Consider the following 18973-nt stretch of genomic DNA (forward strand, 5'->3'; position numbering starts at 1 on the left):
AGTTATCATATCAACTAGCATCAGAATGAACATCTAATTTTTCTTCAACAGAATTTCCAAAAAGATCAACACGATGATCTACATGATGTTCCCAGTTGATGCTCGACGTTCTGCCCCACAAACTAATATAGACGATATAGCCAACCCAGTTGCGGAGAATACCCGGCATCTACGTGATCCAAGTACCGACCACGAGCCACGACCATTAGATTGAAAGCGATCAAATTCCCCAGATACTATCGTCATAGCTGCATGCAATCTGTTTTCCGCGAGGCCCAGCGATCTTCATACATCCTATTCATAAGTCTTGCAGCGTCCGCATTATGCGCGCGACATTTCGTTATCCTTTGTATCGACGGCAAAGATGCGCTCACTAACGTGCACATTTGCGCTCTGCGTCTCTCTAGCTAGCGCTGTAACGTTTGCGACGGCGCAAAGGACAGGCTCACCCTCTGACTCGCCCCAAGACTCCGACATCTACCAGTCATCCTATCTCGGCGGCGATCACAACATCGAGCCCTCAGACCTCCCAAATTTTACACAGCTCTGGAACGCAACTTTCAACCCGGACGAGAAAGTAAATTGCCCTCGCTGCATCTCACCTCTGACCCATCATTAACACAACCACAGCATTGGGCGCGCCCTCTCGTTCACACGCTTTCCTCCACCGGCCGCCAAATCGTCTTCACCGCGTCCACCGAGAATCGCATCAGAACCTTCGACGCAGAGACCGGGCAGCTACTCAACGAGCGCCAAGTCGCTCCACCATGGCCAATGGACCAAGCGTATTGCACGACGCACGTCAGCAAAACATTAGGCATAATGGGCACGCCAGTCATCTACCGCGAAGACGGCAACGAAATCGCATTTTTCTATGTCAAAAGCTACATCGAGGACTATAGACAGCCAGGTGGCGCGTATCCGCCTCTGAATTCCGTTTACTATCTCTACGGCGTATACCTAGACACTTTGCAAGATCTCTACAAATACCCCATGATCATAGATGGCCAGCCCTCTGATAACGACATGCGCAAGACTTTTCTCGGCGGTCTGGTCTTGCAGCGGCCTGCGCTGCTGTTGCTGGGCGATGTGCTGTATGCGGGGTTCGGCGGGCTGTGCGACGCGTTCAACTACACCGGAAGCGTTGTCGCTGTTAATCTCGCAACGCAGAATACGTATACGTGGACTACGCAAGCAGGAAACGCGAGTCTGTACAATGACGACTGGACAGCGTGGCATGGGGGTGGCGCGGGTGGCATCTGGCAGGCTGGCGCGGGTCTCTCGTCAGATGGCAAGGACGTCTTCTTCACGATTGATAATGGCGGCGGGTCGACGGCTGCAACGCTTGATGTCACGCCAAGGAAGGGCCACGAGTCTTTGGGTGTTCTTTCGGAAACCGTGGCGCGTATCACACTTGATGAGTCTGGCGGTGCTGGGATTCAACTTGTTGATTTCTTCCGTCCGTCGGATTGGCAAATAGACTCTGGACAGGATATTGGGAGTGGGGGTTTTGCTGTCCTTGATGGCGATGTTTTCAAGACTAAGAGTGGGAAGAGGATCGGTATAGCCACTTCTACAAACCCGAAGATGTACGTGACGGAAGTTGACAGCTTGGGTGGGTATTTGCAAGGTACAAACGGTACGGATGGAATCCTGCAGACTATCCCTTTAGAAGGCGAGGTCTTTGGTGCGATTGGATCTTATCCGCTAGAAGGAGGTTATATCTACGTCAACCCAGGCAATACCGCTCTATCCGCGTATGCATTTACTCCGAACGCATCGTCCTCGCTCTTCAGCTTCGCTGGCAAATCCTCCGACTTGAACGGACACTGGGGTGGTGCTGGCCTCCCGACTGTCATCAGCAACAAAGGTCAGCCTGGCACAGGTATCGTGTGGGCCACGGATGTGCAGGCTGGACTGAGAGCGTTTAAGGCAGTGCCGGTTAATGGGACGTTGGTTGAGCTGCCGCTCCCGAAGGTGGAGGGTGCGGTGAAGTTTGGAAGACCTGTGTTTGGCGATGGGAAGGTTTTTGTTGTTGACGGTCAGGGACGCTTGATTGCGTTGGGGAGGAAGACGGCGACGTAACCGTGGGCTTAGGCGTAGGTGCAGTAGTAGTGGTAGCAGTAGATGGAGTGAAAGAGAAAGGAAGAGGAGCGGGCTGCATCCACAAAGGTAGCGTGTCCATCTTCGAAGCGCCTCAACGTGTCCTTCTGGTGTATGCAAATGCCCCGTCACCTCAAATACAGAACTCTTGTACCGTCTCCAAAATTGCTGCCTTGGCTCTTCTCTAGGGCTTACTCGGTGATCTCGGACATGTCCACGGGTCTCTCGGCGTTAACAGCGCCATCCCGGGTGAAACCATCAAAGCCGCATCTCCAACCCGCCTCATCTTCGTCTCACACTCCCAGGCAACAGCATAACTACCAACATCGGTCTTTCAAAAGAGCGCGACCCGCGATTTCGCTGTCGGACACATGAGCGTATGTCCCGGCTATTCATGCCCACCAACGAGAGTGAACGCGCACAGACCTCCGCCCGCTGCATCATGTCGGCTCCGAGGATCTCGTTCGCTGGTCCAAGTGAAACTAGTCCAGTTTGACCATTAGCGCCACCAGCTGATGTGTGCACAACATGTGCATGAGGTGTTGGTGTGAGGGGGCGGTTCTTGATATAAAGCTTCCCCAGACGTTGTCGCTTCCTTCTTTTCTCATTCAATCACCTCATCTCACAACCGTTAAAATCACAGTCTTGCAACGGTCTTCGTCAATTTTGGAGACGCTCAGGTCTTCGTCCGAGGACCATCTAGAACTTTGTGTACCTAAGCATATCTCTTCGGACCAATCACAACATACGTGTTTGTGAGCAAGCAGCGAAAAGAGGCGTAACAGGACGAACGGGGATTATATAAACAAAGCGCCGGACCGACTTCAACTTTGAGTATCAACATCGACGTCGAAACCACAGCTTGTAAGAAAGAGAAGAATAGCGACACCATCCCATCAACAAACGAACCTCAATATGTCGACCACACACCTCACAATTCACGACCTCCTCCGCATAACATATACATACGAAATGCGCGCCCTCGAAGCACAAGCACACATGCAACCCCGACCGCGCTCGGATTCAGCTTGCTCGGTAGGTCTCCCCAAGTTCATGAACGAGGAACGCAGAACGGCGAAGACTAACAACACACAGATGCCAGAAACGTGTGCCCATCTCTCACCGCCCACTCCCTCCAGCCCAGAACACGCCATCCTCGAAACCGACTTCACAGAAAAGTACTGTCGCAAAAGCCGTCGGGCTTGAACCTCTACCCTCTCCTACTGTACTGTTGTCCTGATTAGAAGACAATTCGACATGTGATGACGGAGAAGACGCCACCAGCACTACCACCACGCTATCAGACCGCCAGAACGCCAGAATGTTTTCACCAAAAAGCTTGATCACTACAATACCACGCCAACTTCCTCATTTCGACCCCGATGACGAAGAGCGCATCATCGCTTTCAGTCCGCACATGGCGCTTCGCAATGTAGTGGACTTGGTTTGCGCGTCCCGGCGCGCATGGGGCTTGCATGTGCATGATGGGTGTGTGAATCGGTCCGACTGCGGGAGTGATCATTGGCCGCGGGAGAGAGGAGCTGACGTCGCGTGGGGAAGGCGAGGAGATGAGGGATATAGGGTTTTTCGCGCATGCGCTTCAAGCGCTGGAGTCGTATGATGTGCGGTGGATGTAGCAAGGGGTGATTCAAGACTTGGGATTTGTTGAGTAGTAGGATTTTGGTTTGTTGGACGCGCTATGCGATATACCCCTTCTTTCTTCACGTAATTAGTTTGTCTTAAAGCTTGGTTCAGTATGACTTTGTGGTATTGCATGTGATCTTTGCGATTGTCTAAGAATACTAAGTACGTTGCTGCGCTTTCCTTCAACTACTTACCTAGATATGACTTGCCTTCGGAGACGGCAGCTTACCTATGGTGCTCGCATCTGTCCTGTCATCGAACAAGCCGCTATCCTAGAGGGAGGTGCATTTGTTTTACGCCGCGCATTCAACCCCCAGACTTGCTATTATATCCGTAGACTACAACACCAGATGTACAGAGGTGTTGTCGAGCCACGTCAAAGCTCGTCTTAGGCCTGAAAAGCTTGCCTCTTGCACCAAAGCTTGCGAATACTATGTCGCTCTTCTCCGCCCTCTAGTGGAGGCTTTGTCGGATGTTGATAATGGCGATCGGGATAACAGGAGCTCTTGCACGCCGCGGGAGTGCCCCATGAACTCAATGAGCGGCTTTTGCAGTCAACGCAGTATGCTGTCGCATCCCTACGCGCAGTGCATCGCAAGGATATCTTCTTTGCTTCTCGCGATACTGCAGAAGCTGTGCCAGCATGTTGCATGATGGTGGGAATAGCAGACTCGTTGTCAGGAGTGCGTCATACCGTAAGCTGAGCTGTAAAGCCAACTACAACAGCGCAAACTCTTTTGCAGGGGCCTGGAAAGCTCGCCATACTAAAGAGCGAAGTATGGGCAAGGAGATGTGCGTCCTAAGGTCGAGAAGGCTCTCGTAGCTGCCAGAGATAGCTGTGGGGTAGGTGTAGCAGTGCACCAAAGCGAGGGCGTCGTAGCGGAGCTGGCTAAAAAGGCAAAAAGAGACAAACCAGCAACAAATGTACCTGCATGCAGCGTAAGCTTCTGACCCACTATACATGTCTATGTTAGAATAACTGCAATGTAGCATACAAAAAGACAAAAAGAAATAACATCTACTTACTGCCTTGTCCAATGCCTAGCCAATTCCCTAGGGGACTGACCTACTGCACGGTGCTGTTGCCGGAACCTAAAAGAGCAAAACAAAAAGCAAAAAGGTTCTTGAGTATACAGAGAGCTAACTGTGAAGCTGCCTGTATACCCCTTACTCCTTTGTCGAACCGAACCGTTGCCGAACCTCAAAGTCACGATCACGCAAGCACGACGCACCTTAGCCTATCATATTTGTATCCCGCCTGATAGGTGGCGGCCAGATTCGAACCAGGGTCGTTGTTGTCGTGTGCCGGAACCTCTAAAGAAACTCAAGACGTACCTGAACCAGATCCTAGACCGCTGGGCCAGTTCGTTTTGTATACCGAGAACGGTCGCCCGGTGTGATTTGATGGAAGATAGAGGTTTTAATTGAGATATATACCCCAAGAACCTCAGATTGGGTGGGTCCAATGGCATTTTGGATTCTGGGGCGGCGACGTGGGCGATTCGCTAAGGCGGGGCGACGACAGGGTTGCAAGGGACCTCTAGGCGACGGGGAGCACCAGGTCTGCATTGTAATGCTTCATCTGATGTTCGACTTTGTTGGGGTGGCTGCTCTGCCGCTTGAGACTCCTCTCCGTGACCACAAGCTTGACTCCCTCCCATCTCCTTGACCAGATCACCCTGCGCCAACGTTGAGCTGAATTGGACCTCGATTCCACGAGAGTTCTATCCCAATCGCCCCCAGTGGAGCTTGTTGTGGTGTTGCGTCTCATATGGCTCGGTGGTGAGCCTTGGCGCAAGTTTGGCTTGATACTGCCTCCCCTCGACGGCAGCAACACCACCACCACGCCACCTTTGCGCACTCGAGCGATATACTATTGCTCGGGGGAGATCTAGCATCCAGCTCCTGCAAATAGAAGCGGCATTGCAGATGTTCAATCTGCCTCTCTTGCGGACCTCCGGGGCGGCGGCAGCGCTGGGCAGCATCCAGCAAGACACCCAGCAAGCCGGCAACCACCTCGAGCAGCCTGAATGACGTAGAGCAGGCAAGCGGAAACGGTACTCAACACCCTCGTCGCAGCAGAGGTATCGCTCATACAGCCTGCGCCCATCGTAGACATCCGGCGCAACGGCAAGTTTTCAACACCACTCGGTACGACACACAATGGTCAAGCGCTCAGCTCGCAAGCCTTCGCTGACTCTTGCAAGCCTTCAGGGAACTATTGGATAGCCTGCAATGCTCCCTGCTCGCGACGGCGGCGGCGACCCCTCGAACGAGATCCCCGCGATCACAAGTATCTCTCGTCACCTGGCGGCCTCGTTTGCACCTCTCGGACACGACGACTGCAATACACATGCTCCAACCAGGGGTGTGGGACAGTATTGCCAAAAGACAGAGCGAATGCACATGACCATCCGTGCGAAGAGCTCCTTTCTCGAGGCTGCCGGAAGGCCGCATTCGCCACAACGCACTCCGCGGGAGTCTCCAAGTGGAGCAAGGGGCGTACAACGCCGTTCTAGCGGTGATTGGGGGCAGACAAGGGCAGAGACTGAGGAAGACAAGGGACATTCACACCCACTCCAGGTAAGGCAGGAGAGACTGTTACCTTTGGGCCTCGGAGCGCCTTCGGAAGGGCCTGCACTCAACTCGTATTCCCAGGGTTGAGGACTTTGATGAAGACGTAGGCTTACGAAGACAGACAGTGTCGTGACAGCAGATGCTCGACATGCACGGCCTAACCCCTGGCCCTTCCTCGAAGACTTGAGAAAAGTCGGGCGCTCCTTCCGCACGATGCGCGCTCCAGCCGTACGGTACCACACCTCGAACGAATTGAGAAGCCACGAAGCAGGACACCGTACGACCGATCTCGTAAACCACCTCTCGAGGCATCTGCGGCGATGCGCCAACGGCCGTTGTAGCAGATGACTATGGGGCTATCGCAGCGACACAGTAGGAGTCTGCATCGCTCACACGCTGGCTGAGGGCAAGACCGAGGCGACAAGGACCGAGGAACATACAACCATCGTGAATGCTCATCGTACGACCGGGGGTATAAAGGCGTTGCGAGCGCTGGAGCTGGGAGGCTGATATACTGGCAACATTCTTAGGCCAGGAAGAGAAACGATCGAAGGACATCTCCAGGCGTCGAGGATCGAAGACTTCAAGACCAGAAGGGCAACGGTACAAATGAGTGGTAAGAGGTACGAGCGGAGGCTTCGAGTCTCCTGACCGCTTACCATGGGTAGGGAACCTCTTGTTGCGCCTCTTACCCACTTCGCGTAGCAACCTTCTCTTACTTGAACAACGGCGCTTGACGCAAACGCAAGCGAACCGAAACTCGTCAGTATGAAGGATGCAATGTCCTGGCGACAAGGGCAAAGTACTGGCAACCTACACGAGGTACTATTACCTTACCTCGGCCTTTCGAATCCGCGAAGTCTGGCATGGTGACTGGCTCGAGTACTGAGTGTCTTCCCTCGACGCTTGGCCCGAGCCGTCTTAGATGTCTGATGGTATGCCAACTGCATCGCAGCAACGGATCAACAGATTGAAGGAGATGAACATGTCTTTCGATACATCTGCTGAACACGCGAGAGCGTCAAGACAGATTCATGAACCGCATGCGTAGAACCCTGACGTTCACCATGGCAATGTCTCGAGCCGCTCTAGTCCATGCTGTAGGTGTCGGGCCACAGTGCACCCCAAATCTGCTACCGCAAAGCGTGAGACGGGGGCCACAGCACATCACTGCCGACATGCCTTTGTCAAGCCGTCTTTGATGTGGGGTCTTAGCTAGTCCATCCTCGCAACCGGCAACTTAAAGGGTAACGATGACATTCTGACGCTCGGTAACGGACTTTCAAGACAGTAGACGCCATTTTCGAGGCTCCAGAATGAAGTAGTCAAGTCAAAACGGTGCGCACACAAGCGCTCCGCTTATTGACCATCCTCGCTGTCGAATGAGGGTATTCAATCCTCAACTGAATGTCTATTTTGCGGCCGGCAACGACTCCGGTCCACGCTTCTTCCTGTGTCAAAGAGTTGGTCATAAAACGTTTGTGGTCCCATGTCGCATCGGATTTGAATTCATGGCGTTGTGGTCTTGGTCTGTGTTGCAACGGTATTCCGGCATCGCAGACTCTTCTGGCCACAACGATCACCGGTCAGACCGGGATTGATATAGGATTCGCGCGACCAAGTTGGAGTTCACCCTGAACCGGTCTGATCAATCGAAACACGGGAATCATCTCTGAGACTCGCCACCAGGTGGTCTCTCAGCTCCAACACTCAATCTTGTCTAGGAGTGCTGCGAGGCATTGATTCTTGATTCTTTCCTTGACAACGATGCGGATATGCATATCCAGGTCTTCAGTTGGTCTTTTTTCGACAGCAAGTTTGATGACACCTTCGAATGATGACAAGGTCGTCCGTAGGAGACGTCGGCGAAATGAGTTGTCGATGTTTGCCACGCGGTCAGCGCTGACAATGGTACCACGACCGCCACCGTAGCCTTGCCACAAGAGAAAGGTGGCCGTGTGTATCCATATACGAAGGCGCAGAAAGTTTGCCAAGTTGTGAAGGTATAGGCCGGGTCGATACATGCCAGCAGTGTGTCCAGCTGCCGAACTTCCTGTCGCTGTCGGAATGCACGAATGCCCCAAGCATAAGGACCTTGACGCGTCCTTCCGCTTGACTGATCGAACGCATGCGCTCTCTGATGAGGTCCGCGGAAGTTGTGACCCTTCAGGCGCGCGATATGCCAGAACTCGCCTCCAGATTTCTTTGTTCAGCCGTGCTGTCCATTTTCGACATCGACTACATGGCATATGCTAGTCGCCGGCAATCGCTTCGTTCGAGCCTCCGATCGTCATCGTATTGCGCCGCAGCAACCGCCGAGTTTCGTCGCTTATTGTCGTCAGCCTGAAGGAGGTAGTAACCATGACACCAGCTTGAGCGATGGCGAAACCCAGTAGAGACCGGTCGGAGAGAGCATTGTCTGCTCTTTGACCACTCTGAAGCCAGAGTATGCGTCGTTCCTCGCGACATCCTCGCGTTTCCCGTTTTGCCGCTGGTGCATAGCGCAATGCTCTTGTTGGCGTTTCTCTCAACTTCCCGACGGCGAACTCGCCGGCCCGGGATCCAGTTTTGTGAGAGAGGCAGAACGCCAGCCTCCACCTTTGTTCGATCAGTACGACATGGTGTTCAGGCATCGTGACGGAATGGGATCGAGCGGCGTAGGGTGGCCGCGGGGTGGAGCTCTTGCGGATGGGCGAAGCGTCGGTATCGTTTCGTAGAATCGAAGGTCTTCACAAACGTCGGTGCGACCAGAGGCGTTGCCGTTCATACAGCGACCAGCGTAAAAGAGGGGCAGTCGGCGCCGCAATTCAGTTGTGAGGTTGCTGCCAGTCAGCTTATCGGCGGTCGCAACGCAGTATCAAGCCCCCGGAGCCTATCGAAGATTCTTTAGGCGTTGCGTGGTATGGACGTCGCGGTCTTGTCGATGACTTCGGAGGTGCCCGGCGAAGTAGTGCAGGCTCCGCTTCTCTCGAATGAAGGATGCATGCTGTGTGAGCTTGCAGTAACTTTCAGCCGTAATCGCGTATCCATACAAGTGTCGACATGATAGAGGGGTGCAAAGTGGTCGCGATCTGGGGCTGCGGTTGACTGTCGCGGAGCTCCGCCTGAGCTCTCGATGCCGGAGGCTGACCCGCGAAAGTATCAGAGGCGCCCAAGTGCTGCAGATACTTGGATACGCCGGCGCATCCTGTACAGCTGCTCGAACCGCCGGTTTGGTGTTTGTGAAGCTCATCGCATCGTCTGCGCTGTGAGTCGTTCTGCATTAGAAGCTCCTCCGTGCCCCTTCGGAGAGCATCGCGGAGCTCCCTGGCAGCGACTGCGGTATCTGCTGCATCATGTACGACCGGGCGTATCTATCACGAGAAGGGCGGCTCTTTCGGAGAGGCTTGCGGATTATGCGGTCGTTGTACGCTTCGTTGACGGGGGATGGTGGCGGTAAGGAGGGTGGGGATGAATTTGTGCGGTCTGCCGCGACCAGGACGGCCACTTCATGGCAGCCAAGACACCCCCAAATGCCTTCGCGAAGCTGGACGACATCGCCCTGTTCTACTCTCCATCGCGCAGGAGTGTCGAGAAGGAGTCGAAGACGAGCGGAGCCTATCAGTCGACAAGGTAATATCTGCCTGAGAAAGGGTCGTGGCAGCAAGACGCACACTGCGCAGTCGAAAAGCTGCGTATACCTAAGGCGAAACTGCTAAGAAGGTGGGTATCGTCGACAGCAGGACAAATGATTTCCGAGTATTTTTGGGTGTGGTGGCAGAGGGTCCGGCGGCGCCTCAAGCTGGGCCGCCACAAGGAGGGAGTAGCGTTCGCGAGCACCCCCGCCATCCACTTCGAACTTGGAAGCCTTCCCACGCAAGCGTGTACGACAGCCCCAAGACACGCAGGACCACACATGCGAACATGCGGCGTTTATGTTATGCAAAACTGGAAAGGCAGGAGCTACTTTCCATATAGGAAACACTACAACGTCCGCAGTAGACGCGTGCTGTATTAGCTTGATAAGAGAGACACGATCGGTATCACACACATTCAGTCAACGATGGAAGCGAATCAGATTTGGGTATTGGAATCGTTATTCATTTCCATGTTATTCGTCCTGGTCAGGTTCGGCGAACAGAGTTACCAGAAATTCTGCTCTGCCAATAGGGTTATGTGCCTCCAATCGTCCATCCAACGCCAGGCTTGCAAGGCAATCAATGGCCAGTATCGTACAAAAGAAATGGGCAGTATCGGAAAGCCAGTCAACTAGACTAGGCTAACTCGATCCACAATCGCCGGGGAACAGCCACAGGAGAACCCTCCTCTGCTATCTCAGATTGTGTCCTCCGAAGGCAACACCATGATCTTGCCTGTGCTAACCGCATAGTATACGTGGTCTTGGCTATCTCGACGCTCATGGCTTCGCATACTGCTGGGTCCATTCCTGGGCTGTCTGGATGGCTTGTGCCTGGTTCTCCTTCCATGCCTGCGCAACGTCGTTTGCGAGAGGGTCGTCAGGGTTGGGCGCGCCCAAGAGAGCCTGGATCGAGAGGAGGATGGTGCGGATCTGGAGCGCGGGCGACCAGTTGCCTAAACATGTCAGCCAGGTCGTCCCTTTGCAAGGTCGGGTTCCACCTACTCTTGAGGACGTCGAGGCAGATGCGCCCTAGACGGTCGATATTGGGGTGGTAGATCTTGGTGAGAAAGCGAACCTTGGGCGGCGTCATGGGGTAGTCATCGGGGAGGAACAGTTCGAGCTTGAATACGCCTCCTACAAGGCTTGTTAGCCACGACTCGAAGATTGCCGCATGTGCAAACATACCCTCATAAGGAGATTGGCTGGGGCCGTCGATCGTGACATCAAAGTACCGGAGATTGTCATCGTGAGGTGTCGCGCTGATGCCTTGCACACTGCACAGGTAACTGTATTAGTAAATCTACGGAGACTCTTATAGCGGACATGCTCACGGCTCGTTGACCAGGCGCTCGGTTTCCTTGATGATTCGCTTGGGCAGCGACATGATTGAAGGCGGGGCAGGACTCGTCAGGTAGAAGAGGGGTGATCGCGAAAGATATGCTTCACGTGTACAGCTTTGCGACAGTGGTTGAAGCCTGGTTAGAGGAGGTAAGTTTATTCCTCCAGGTAAGAGAAGAAGATGCCGCGCCTTCGCAGTAAGAGCCACTGCGCTAAACCTCCCGGGCTGGATGTTTGACCTTGCGTAATCGGTCGGGCATGCCACCGACGTTGCCAAACGAGGCCTAGCCCAACAGCCGGCATCTCCATCGCTGGGGAGGCGCGCCAAGGGGCCAGGGCTATCACCAACACCAACACTCTCACCCTCATCCATCGCGGCCAAGTTTGCCAACGCCCAAGATGGCGGCCACAGGGGGTGGGCCATCGTCGGCATTCAAATCGCCAACATTCGACGACGATGTCTTGATAGATGTAGACGAGGACATCGGCGCCGCGAGCATAAGCCCAGCAGGACGCGACGTGGTACTCGCCAGCAAGAATGGCCTTCGCATCATAGATCTGGATAACTTGTGGTCTCAACCCCTCATCATACCCAACCAGTCTTCATGGGATGTCGCAGATGTACAATGGTCTCCCTTCGCGGCACGCGCCGAGTGGATCGCGTCGACCCGAAACCAGCTTGCGCTTGTGTACAATCTCTCTATGCCTTACAACAACAATAAAGCGCCTATCGAGTATACCCTACGCGCGCATGACCGAGCTATAACAGACATCAACTTCTCCGCGCATCATCCAGACCTCTTGGCAACTTGTGGTGTTGACAGCTTCGTCTTCGTGCATGATCTTCGCAGCCAAAAGGCGCCGCTGAAGCTTGCCGACTATACCGCAGGAGCGACCCAAGTCAAATGGAACCGCCAGAACGACAAGATTATCGCAAGTGCTCACGACAAATACCTTCACATCTGGGACACTCGTCATGGAGCCAATCCTCTTTCTACCATCACCGCGCACACGACCAAGATTTACGGCATTGACTGGAATCGCAACGACGCGAACAAGATCATGACCTGCTCACTCGACGCGACGATTAAACTCTGGAACAACGTAGGCTTAAAAGACAACATTACTGTTCCTCGCCGCGTTATTCGCACTGATTATCCTGTGTGGCGAGCGCGACACACGCCCTTTCCACACGGTATCCTCGCCATGCCGCAACGTGGCAACTCCTCTCTTTGGCTGTACAAACACGTTGATGGTAGCGATCCTTCAACCTTCACCAATACATCTGCTACGAACTTTCCCAAGCACGCCCCTGATTCCCAAGTTCGCGAGTTCCTCTGGCGCACGCGTGGCTCTACCGAGGACGGGTTCGACAACCGGGACTTTCAGTTGGTTTCTTATGGCACTGACAGGCAACTAATACTTCACCGTCTTTCTTCGGAAGATTTGGAAGCGTGGGTCGGCCACCGCAAAGGCGAACCACTTGTCGAACAGCCCAGCAGGACGCGAAAAGGTGCAACGTATGTATCATATCGCGATGGGCCTATTCCTACTACCACAAGCACAACCACTCAGGACGAATTCGGCCCTCCTCGCCGACAACGCAAAGGCAACCTTTCCACTCTCCTCCAGAACTACTCACTGAACGAAGACGCCTACGCTCCGCGCCACCATGACCGAACACATCCTCGGATTCAACATGAGACAATTCCGCGAGAAACCATGACGGCTCGCCCGATTCGGCGACATGATCCACGTGTAGTCAATCACATGAAGTGGATTAATGGCATCAAATTCGGGAGTGACCGTCACAACGATATCAATGACCTCCATGGTCCCCCTAACCATCACGACCGTAATAAGAAGCAGCCATTTCAGGAGCAGAACGACCTTGGTGCAGAGATTGCTTTGGTAGGCCAAAAGTACAAGAAGCTTGCTTTTGAAGAAATCGATATTCCCCGACGACGCATCAAGGTCTCCTTCAACGGTCCATGGGGTGATTGGGATGCAGTCACAAACGAACCCAGATTAGTGTTTCTTCGCTTCACAATCAACTTCCCAGTTTCCTACCCGAGGGCAATCAAAAGGGAAGAATCGGGCTCCGTTCTTAGCAGGATATCGACTCCTTTGCACATTGAGTTTGAGAGAACGACAGCGGCGATTAGCAAAGAAACCCAAGACGAATTGACGAACAATATGCACCGTATTGCGGAAACCTGCGCAGACCAACAGCGAGAGGGCCTGGAAGCAGTCCTTTCGTATGCGTTGGGTGAACGGGCTTTGGACGACAGCCTAGACCTAGCCGGAGATGATGACGCGCTCGCAGACCTTGGACCACTGCCTGGCGAAAGCTCTAGTGAGGATGAAGACCAAGAGGGCGAGTTTACTGATGACGTCATGCAGTCATCCCATACTAATGCCAACATACCGCTGCCGGTTCAGTGTACTGCACGGTTCTCGGTAGATGGATCCCTTGTAGTCGCAAGGATACCCGTAGCAAAATCTATCCCTGGCGCAGATACCTTCAGATTCCAGATTACCAGGAATCTCAGACAGGGTGTTTCGAAGAATGACATCTTCGATTCGTTTGGCCGCTTCACGAATCGTCATCCAGGAGCCTCCGATGGCGCGTCGTCGCCATCCTCCTCCGTTGGATCATGGGAAACATCCTCCACCCTATCCTCATCGTCCGACTCCCACCATGCAGGAAATTCACATATAGGCAACTTCCAGCCACCTCTTGCTTGGCAAAAATCGGCATCTCGCTTCCAGTCGCGAAACTCAATACCCTCTTCGACTGGCGGAGGAAAGCAGGCGGCTAAACCTAAGTCGACGGTGTCAATACTATTTTCTGCTACGCATGATCTGGTACCCAGTAAACGTGAACTCGCAGAGGAATACAGGATCTTTGGACCTGGACCAGTGATTTGCGAGCACAACTCTGAAGTAGCTCGGAAGTACGGCTTTGATGATCTCGCGGATATCTGGATCCTCTGCAAACTGATATTGAGTAATGAGGTGCCTTTGGAGATACTACCTCAAAAGTACCGGAGGGACCAAGTTCTTGTACTCGCCCGAAGAGCTCTTAGGAGAATCAAACGCAAGGATAGTGGGCTGGACCTACAATTCGACGAGGCAGATACCGTGGCCAATCCTAAGCTCAAAGCTCGCGTGAAATGGGGACATCACATTGTCGTCACGTGGTTGATACCATCACTGTTCGACCACTTCGAACGCCTAGCGGATACCCAGATGCTTGCTATGCTGTCGTGTATCTTTGCAGAACCTGCTGCTCGCGAAGGTGTCACTTCAGCCATGGCCAAGATGCGACAATCCCAGCTGCCTATGTCCATGGAAGCACCAGCGTTTTCATTGGACTACTTCCCTTCAGTGGATGCTGCGTGGAGTTTGTTCCAGCCCACAATTTCTGTTCCCTCTACGCCATCGCAATCGCGTTTTGCAACGCCGGCCAACGAGTTTGCTTGGCAAAGACTGGCCAAGAATTTCGATACGTACGGCAGTCATGGAAGCTCAAATGGCCCGTGGGGTAGCGACCATGTCAGCTCCGAATCTGTTACGCCATACTCTACTGGTAACACGCCTCCCGCCTTGTCCAGGGCGTCTACAATGAGGAGTGCGCAGACGGCTAATCACACACCATACGGAACATCGCCAGAGCAAAGTCACACGGCGCATAAAAAAAGCTCCGCTGCAAATTTCGCAAGTGCTGTTGCCGCATTGTCGCGTCCTTTTGCAAACGCAATGTCCTCTTCACCTCCAGTGAGGTCACGCATGGACGATCTCTCAACTTCAGCACCCACCAGTGGTGTTACTTGGGGCACAACCACATTCTATGGAAGCGACTCCCATGATCAAAACAATCTCTCAACCTCACGCTCAAAGCACGGCAAGCGAGCAAGTTTCGGACAGTCAGAGCAAGTCAATGTCAACTACATAGAGGATTCAGATTCTGACTACGAGAGAGTCGAGGATGACGGTGGCGACAGACTAGCGAACTCAAAAGAAAGTGGCCCGTCTGACAAACCTAAAGATGGTGTCAGTAACAGAGGAGGCATCAAGGTCACGCTCAAGAATCAAGATCAGTTCGATGATGAGGCATGTTTCAGTAGGCCACTACTAGACACAAGTAAAGACTGGTTACATCGGGCTTGGCGCGAGCAGTATGCTGAGATGCTGAGCCGCTGGGGTTTGATCAGCATACGGGCCGAAGTACTAAAGTTCAACGGCCTTGTGTCATACTTCCCAGCTGAAGCTCCTCGTACCGGCCTCAAACATGGCTCAGTATCGCTCGCACTAAAGACATCCGCCGACGAAAGCGGCGATGAAAAGACATCAAGACATCTATCTCGAGCTTCATCAACTCTGGTTCCTCCAACACCCACCACATCGCAGATGAAGCGCACGCCTGGCGCATCACCTCACCACTTCTCCTTCAACCCCGAAGCAATGGAGTTCCAACCTGGAACGACATCTGGCGGTATATCAGAAGAGGGTCTACCGTCTTTCAGCACACTCATTCCAACAGAACAGTATCTCCAACTTTCAATACCCGTCCCAACCCCAACGAAGGAGCTAGACGAGAGCGTTGCCGGCCTAGACACGTCGCCTGGACAGAATCGACTGCAACCCCCACCCAGCAGAGCGAGCCGACCCAGCCTCTCACGAGGCACATCAACCGTCTCGGCCGGTTCATCATGGCGTGACGGACGCTCGCGCACCAACATCACCACTACATCCTCCAAGCCCACCAAAACAGACCCCGTGTACAGTTGCAGTATCTGCTGGATCCGCGTCTCCGGTCTTTTCCACCTCTGCCCTTCATGCGGACACGTCGCACACATGGAGTGCATGGACGAAGAGATCGGTATGGACGACGGTGAATGTGTTGTCGGCTGTGGATGCGGCTGTGGCCTCGAAAACGACGACGAACGCAGCAGGATGGAAGCCTATATCGAGGGCGTACGCGCCGCGAACGCTGCTGGTATCGCATGGGAAGAAGGCAGCGAGTGGTTACCCAGCGGCACTACGACGCCTGCTCTGTATGCTGAAAGCGCCTATGGTGACTTCATGACGGGCGGTGCGAGTAAGATGGCGGGTATGAATGGTGGCGAGGAGAAGAGGAAGGAGAGGCTAGGTGGGCGCAGTAATGTGGTTAGTCCTACGCCGGCTAAGAAGAAGAAAGGGAAGAAGAAGGTGAGGGCTTCGGGGTTGAGCTACTATTGACTGTAGGACTACGAGAGGAGATACCCTTTTCTTTTCTTCTAGGTGGTACTCGGCTTTCTAGGCGTCCTTGCTGTCCGGCGTTTGCATATTGTGGGGCTCTTCTTCGAAGCCTATGTACACTTTGGTAATGTAATCTTAGCTGTATCTTGCACAATTGGCTTTACTCAGCCCTGCGCTTCTTTACCGCCCCTTCACTTTCACTTTCCCCCGCCTCCTCTCGCTTCCCCTCCGAGACACCACACACTCGAATTTCCTTCTTCGAAAAATTACTGCCACTTTCATCACCTATCACATCACGAACAGTCCCAGGCTCATCATGGGCTTCTTCGACAACGCTTGGAAGGCCTTGTACGGCTTTGGACAGGAAGCTGGAAAGCACGTGGGCCACGTCGCGCAGGAGACCTGGAATCACCTCGACGCTTTCGGTCAAGATGTTGGACCAAAGATCGACCCTGCTTTCGGAGAAACCTGGAAACACATGGACGCCTTTGGACAAGACGTAGGACCAAATATCGGCCCTGCTCTGGAGGAAGCCTGGAAACGTACAGACGCTTTTGGTCAAGAGGCTGGAAAGCACATTGGTACCGCGGCAGAGCACACCAAGCAATGGATTGAGGAGCATCCAGGAGAGACTGCTGGCATGATCGCCTGTGTCGTCGCCGCTCCTCTCGGTATCGGGGCTGCGCACGGCGTCCTACGTATGGTGGGTTTCACGGCTAAGGGAGTTGCTGCTGGTACGTCACAATCTCCTTGTCTTCTATGTTACGCACTCGACTGACAGAATTATAGGATCTGCCGCTGCTGCAGTTCAATCTGGTATCGGAAACGTTGCAGCTGGAAGCGCTTTTGCGGTTCTCCAAAGCGCAGCAGCAGGCGGCAGTGGTGCTATACTTGTCAACGGCGTCGCCGCGGGTACAGTCACCGCGATTGCTGTCGCTGCTGCGGCTCCTGGACTCATCAAAGCTATGCAGGAAGGCAAGAAGGAGATCACCGTCGATGGTATCACGTACGAGATTGAGGACAAAGGAGAGGTATATTCCTCGCCAGCAGATCAGTAGACTCTGGCTGCGGCCTCAGATGGTGATGGAAGAGTGTGAAGACACTCGGGCACTACATGTTGCTTGAGACCAACACGACATATTTCCGTCTTGTGAAGGACGACATGGAGATACGAGAAAGCTTAGCCTCCCACTGTTTTGTGTCTTCTGTGCGCAGTGCAACCAAAAGAGGCCGGCTCCAAGTAGGCCTAGTCTAGACTTTTGATGTAGAGTTCCCAAAGCGAATAAGTTCCTCATACATGCTCCACGGGATCTCCCACGGCTTTGCGTCGCTCCCGAAACAAGGCTGAGCCGTTCGTGGAGCGGTTCGCGGCCGGCTGCAAGGGTTCCGAATGCGGATAGCGTCGATGAGGGGCCTGCACCACGATCCCAGCCAACGGCTAATACCAACTGTCAGCCGTCGCACAATATACTGGACTCGAGTAGCTACCGCCGCATATCACTGAGCACAAGACCTTGAAGAAGAAAATTCGCGATTGCGCAGAGTGAAGAAAGATGCTGGAACCGGACCCCACGCGTGATTCGCGAACCCGATAGGTAAGGCGCTAATGACTAGCCGTGCATCTCCCCAGCTTCTTCTCCACTTTAGATACCGCTGCCTTCCTGCTTATCTACCAAACCTCCGGTGATTCTTCTCGCTTCTGCGTAGCTAGTCAATTGTTGTTTTGCATATGATATCTTGGGCCGCCGACAAGTTCGCCCAGCGACCGAACGCTCGCACCTTCCGCGGCAGATGGCTGAGGCTATCACTGTTTCGTCATCCTCATCCGTGCTGAGATCATCCGAGACTGCTCCGATCGACGTCAAGCCCGCTAAGCAGGCGTCATCTGCATCATGTTCCGCGAAGAAGAAGACAACCAAAGCCTCCGATACTTCTGGCGTCACCAAGAGGAAGCAGTCCAAGAGCCGTAATGGTATGCTTCCCCTGCGTCAACTCTTATCGCTCACATGATAAGCGTAACTTGACTTGTTTCCACCTGGGACCACACTGACCTCTGTATAGGATGCGTTTCCTGCAAGGCAAAGCGCTTGAAATGTGACGAAAGCAAGCCTACGTGCAAGCAATGCGAAAGACGTGCAATAACATGCGGCGGGTACGCCAAAGATTACAAATGGAAGCACTATGACGAGTTGAACACTGCGAGCAAAGCGCCCGTCAATCCACATCAAGGTCAGTCTTTGCACAGCCATACTGCTCCGCATCTGACAGGCTTAGATCCGACCCCCCAAATATCAACAGCTGTGCCTTCGCAATTCCAGGGACAGTACGGTCTTCAGGAGTACCAATGCACCTTCGGGAACCCACCCCACCCTGGGGTATACTATTCGCCGCACCAACACTCATACCCTTACACGCATGGTCCGCCCATACAAGCAGCCTTCCCGCATC

General features: G+C 53.6%; 3 protein-coding genes across 3 annotated transcripts; all 3 read left to right on the plus strand.

Moving 5' to 3' along the window:
• Nucleotides 1-85: 85 nt before the first annotated feature.
• Nucleotides 86-2085, plus strand: J4E83_004002 (uncharacterized protein; the record flags this gene model as incomplete). The annotated part of the gene is made up of 2 exons (XM_049330934.1): nt 86-94; nt 631-2085. The coding sequence occupies 2 exons, from the start codon at nt 86-88 to the stop codon at nt 2083-2085; spliced, it is 1464 nt and encodes a 487-aa protein (XP_049190351.1).
• A 9595-nt stretch (nt 2086-11680) lies between these two features.
• On the plus strand, nt 11681-16525 carry J4E83_004003 (uncharacterized protein; the record flags this gene model as incomplete). Its single annotated transcript, XM_049330935.1, has 1 exon — nt 11681-16525. The coding sequence occupies one exon, from the start codon at nt 11681-11683 to the stop codon at nt 16523-16525; it is 4845 nt and encodes a 1614-aa protein (XP_049190352.1).
• A 700-nt stretch (nt 16526-17225) lies between these two features.
• J4E83_004004 (uncharacterized protein) lies at nt 17226-17583 on the plus strand (the record flags this gene model as incomplete). The annotated part of the gene is made up of 2 exons (XM_049330936.1): nt 17226-17232; nt 17315-17583. The coding sequence occupies 2 exons, from the start codon at nt 17226-17228 to the stop codon at nt 17581-17583; spliced, it is 276 nt and encodes a 91-aa protein (XP_049190353.1).
• Between the last annotated feature and the right edge of the window lie 1390 nt (nt 17584-18973).

The sequence above is a fragment of the Alternaria metachromatica genome (genome assembly GCF_023757995.1).
Source record: "Alternaria metachromatica strain BMP 0045 chromosome Unknown scaffold_6, whole genome shotgun sequence".
NCBI lineage: Eukaryota > Fungi > Ascomycota > Dothideomycetes > Pleosporales > Pleosporaceae > Alternaria > Alternaria metachromatica.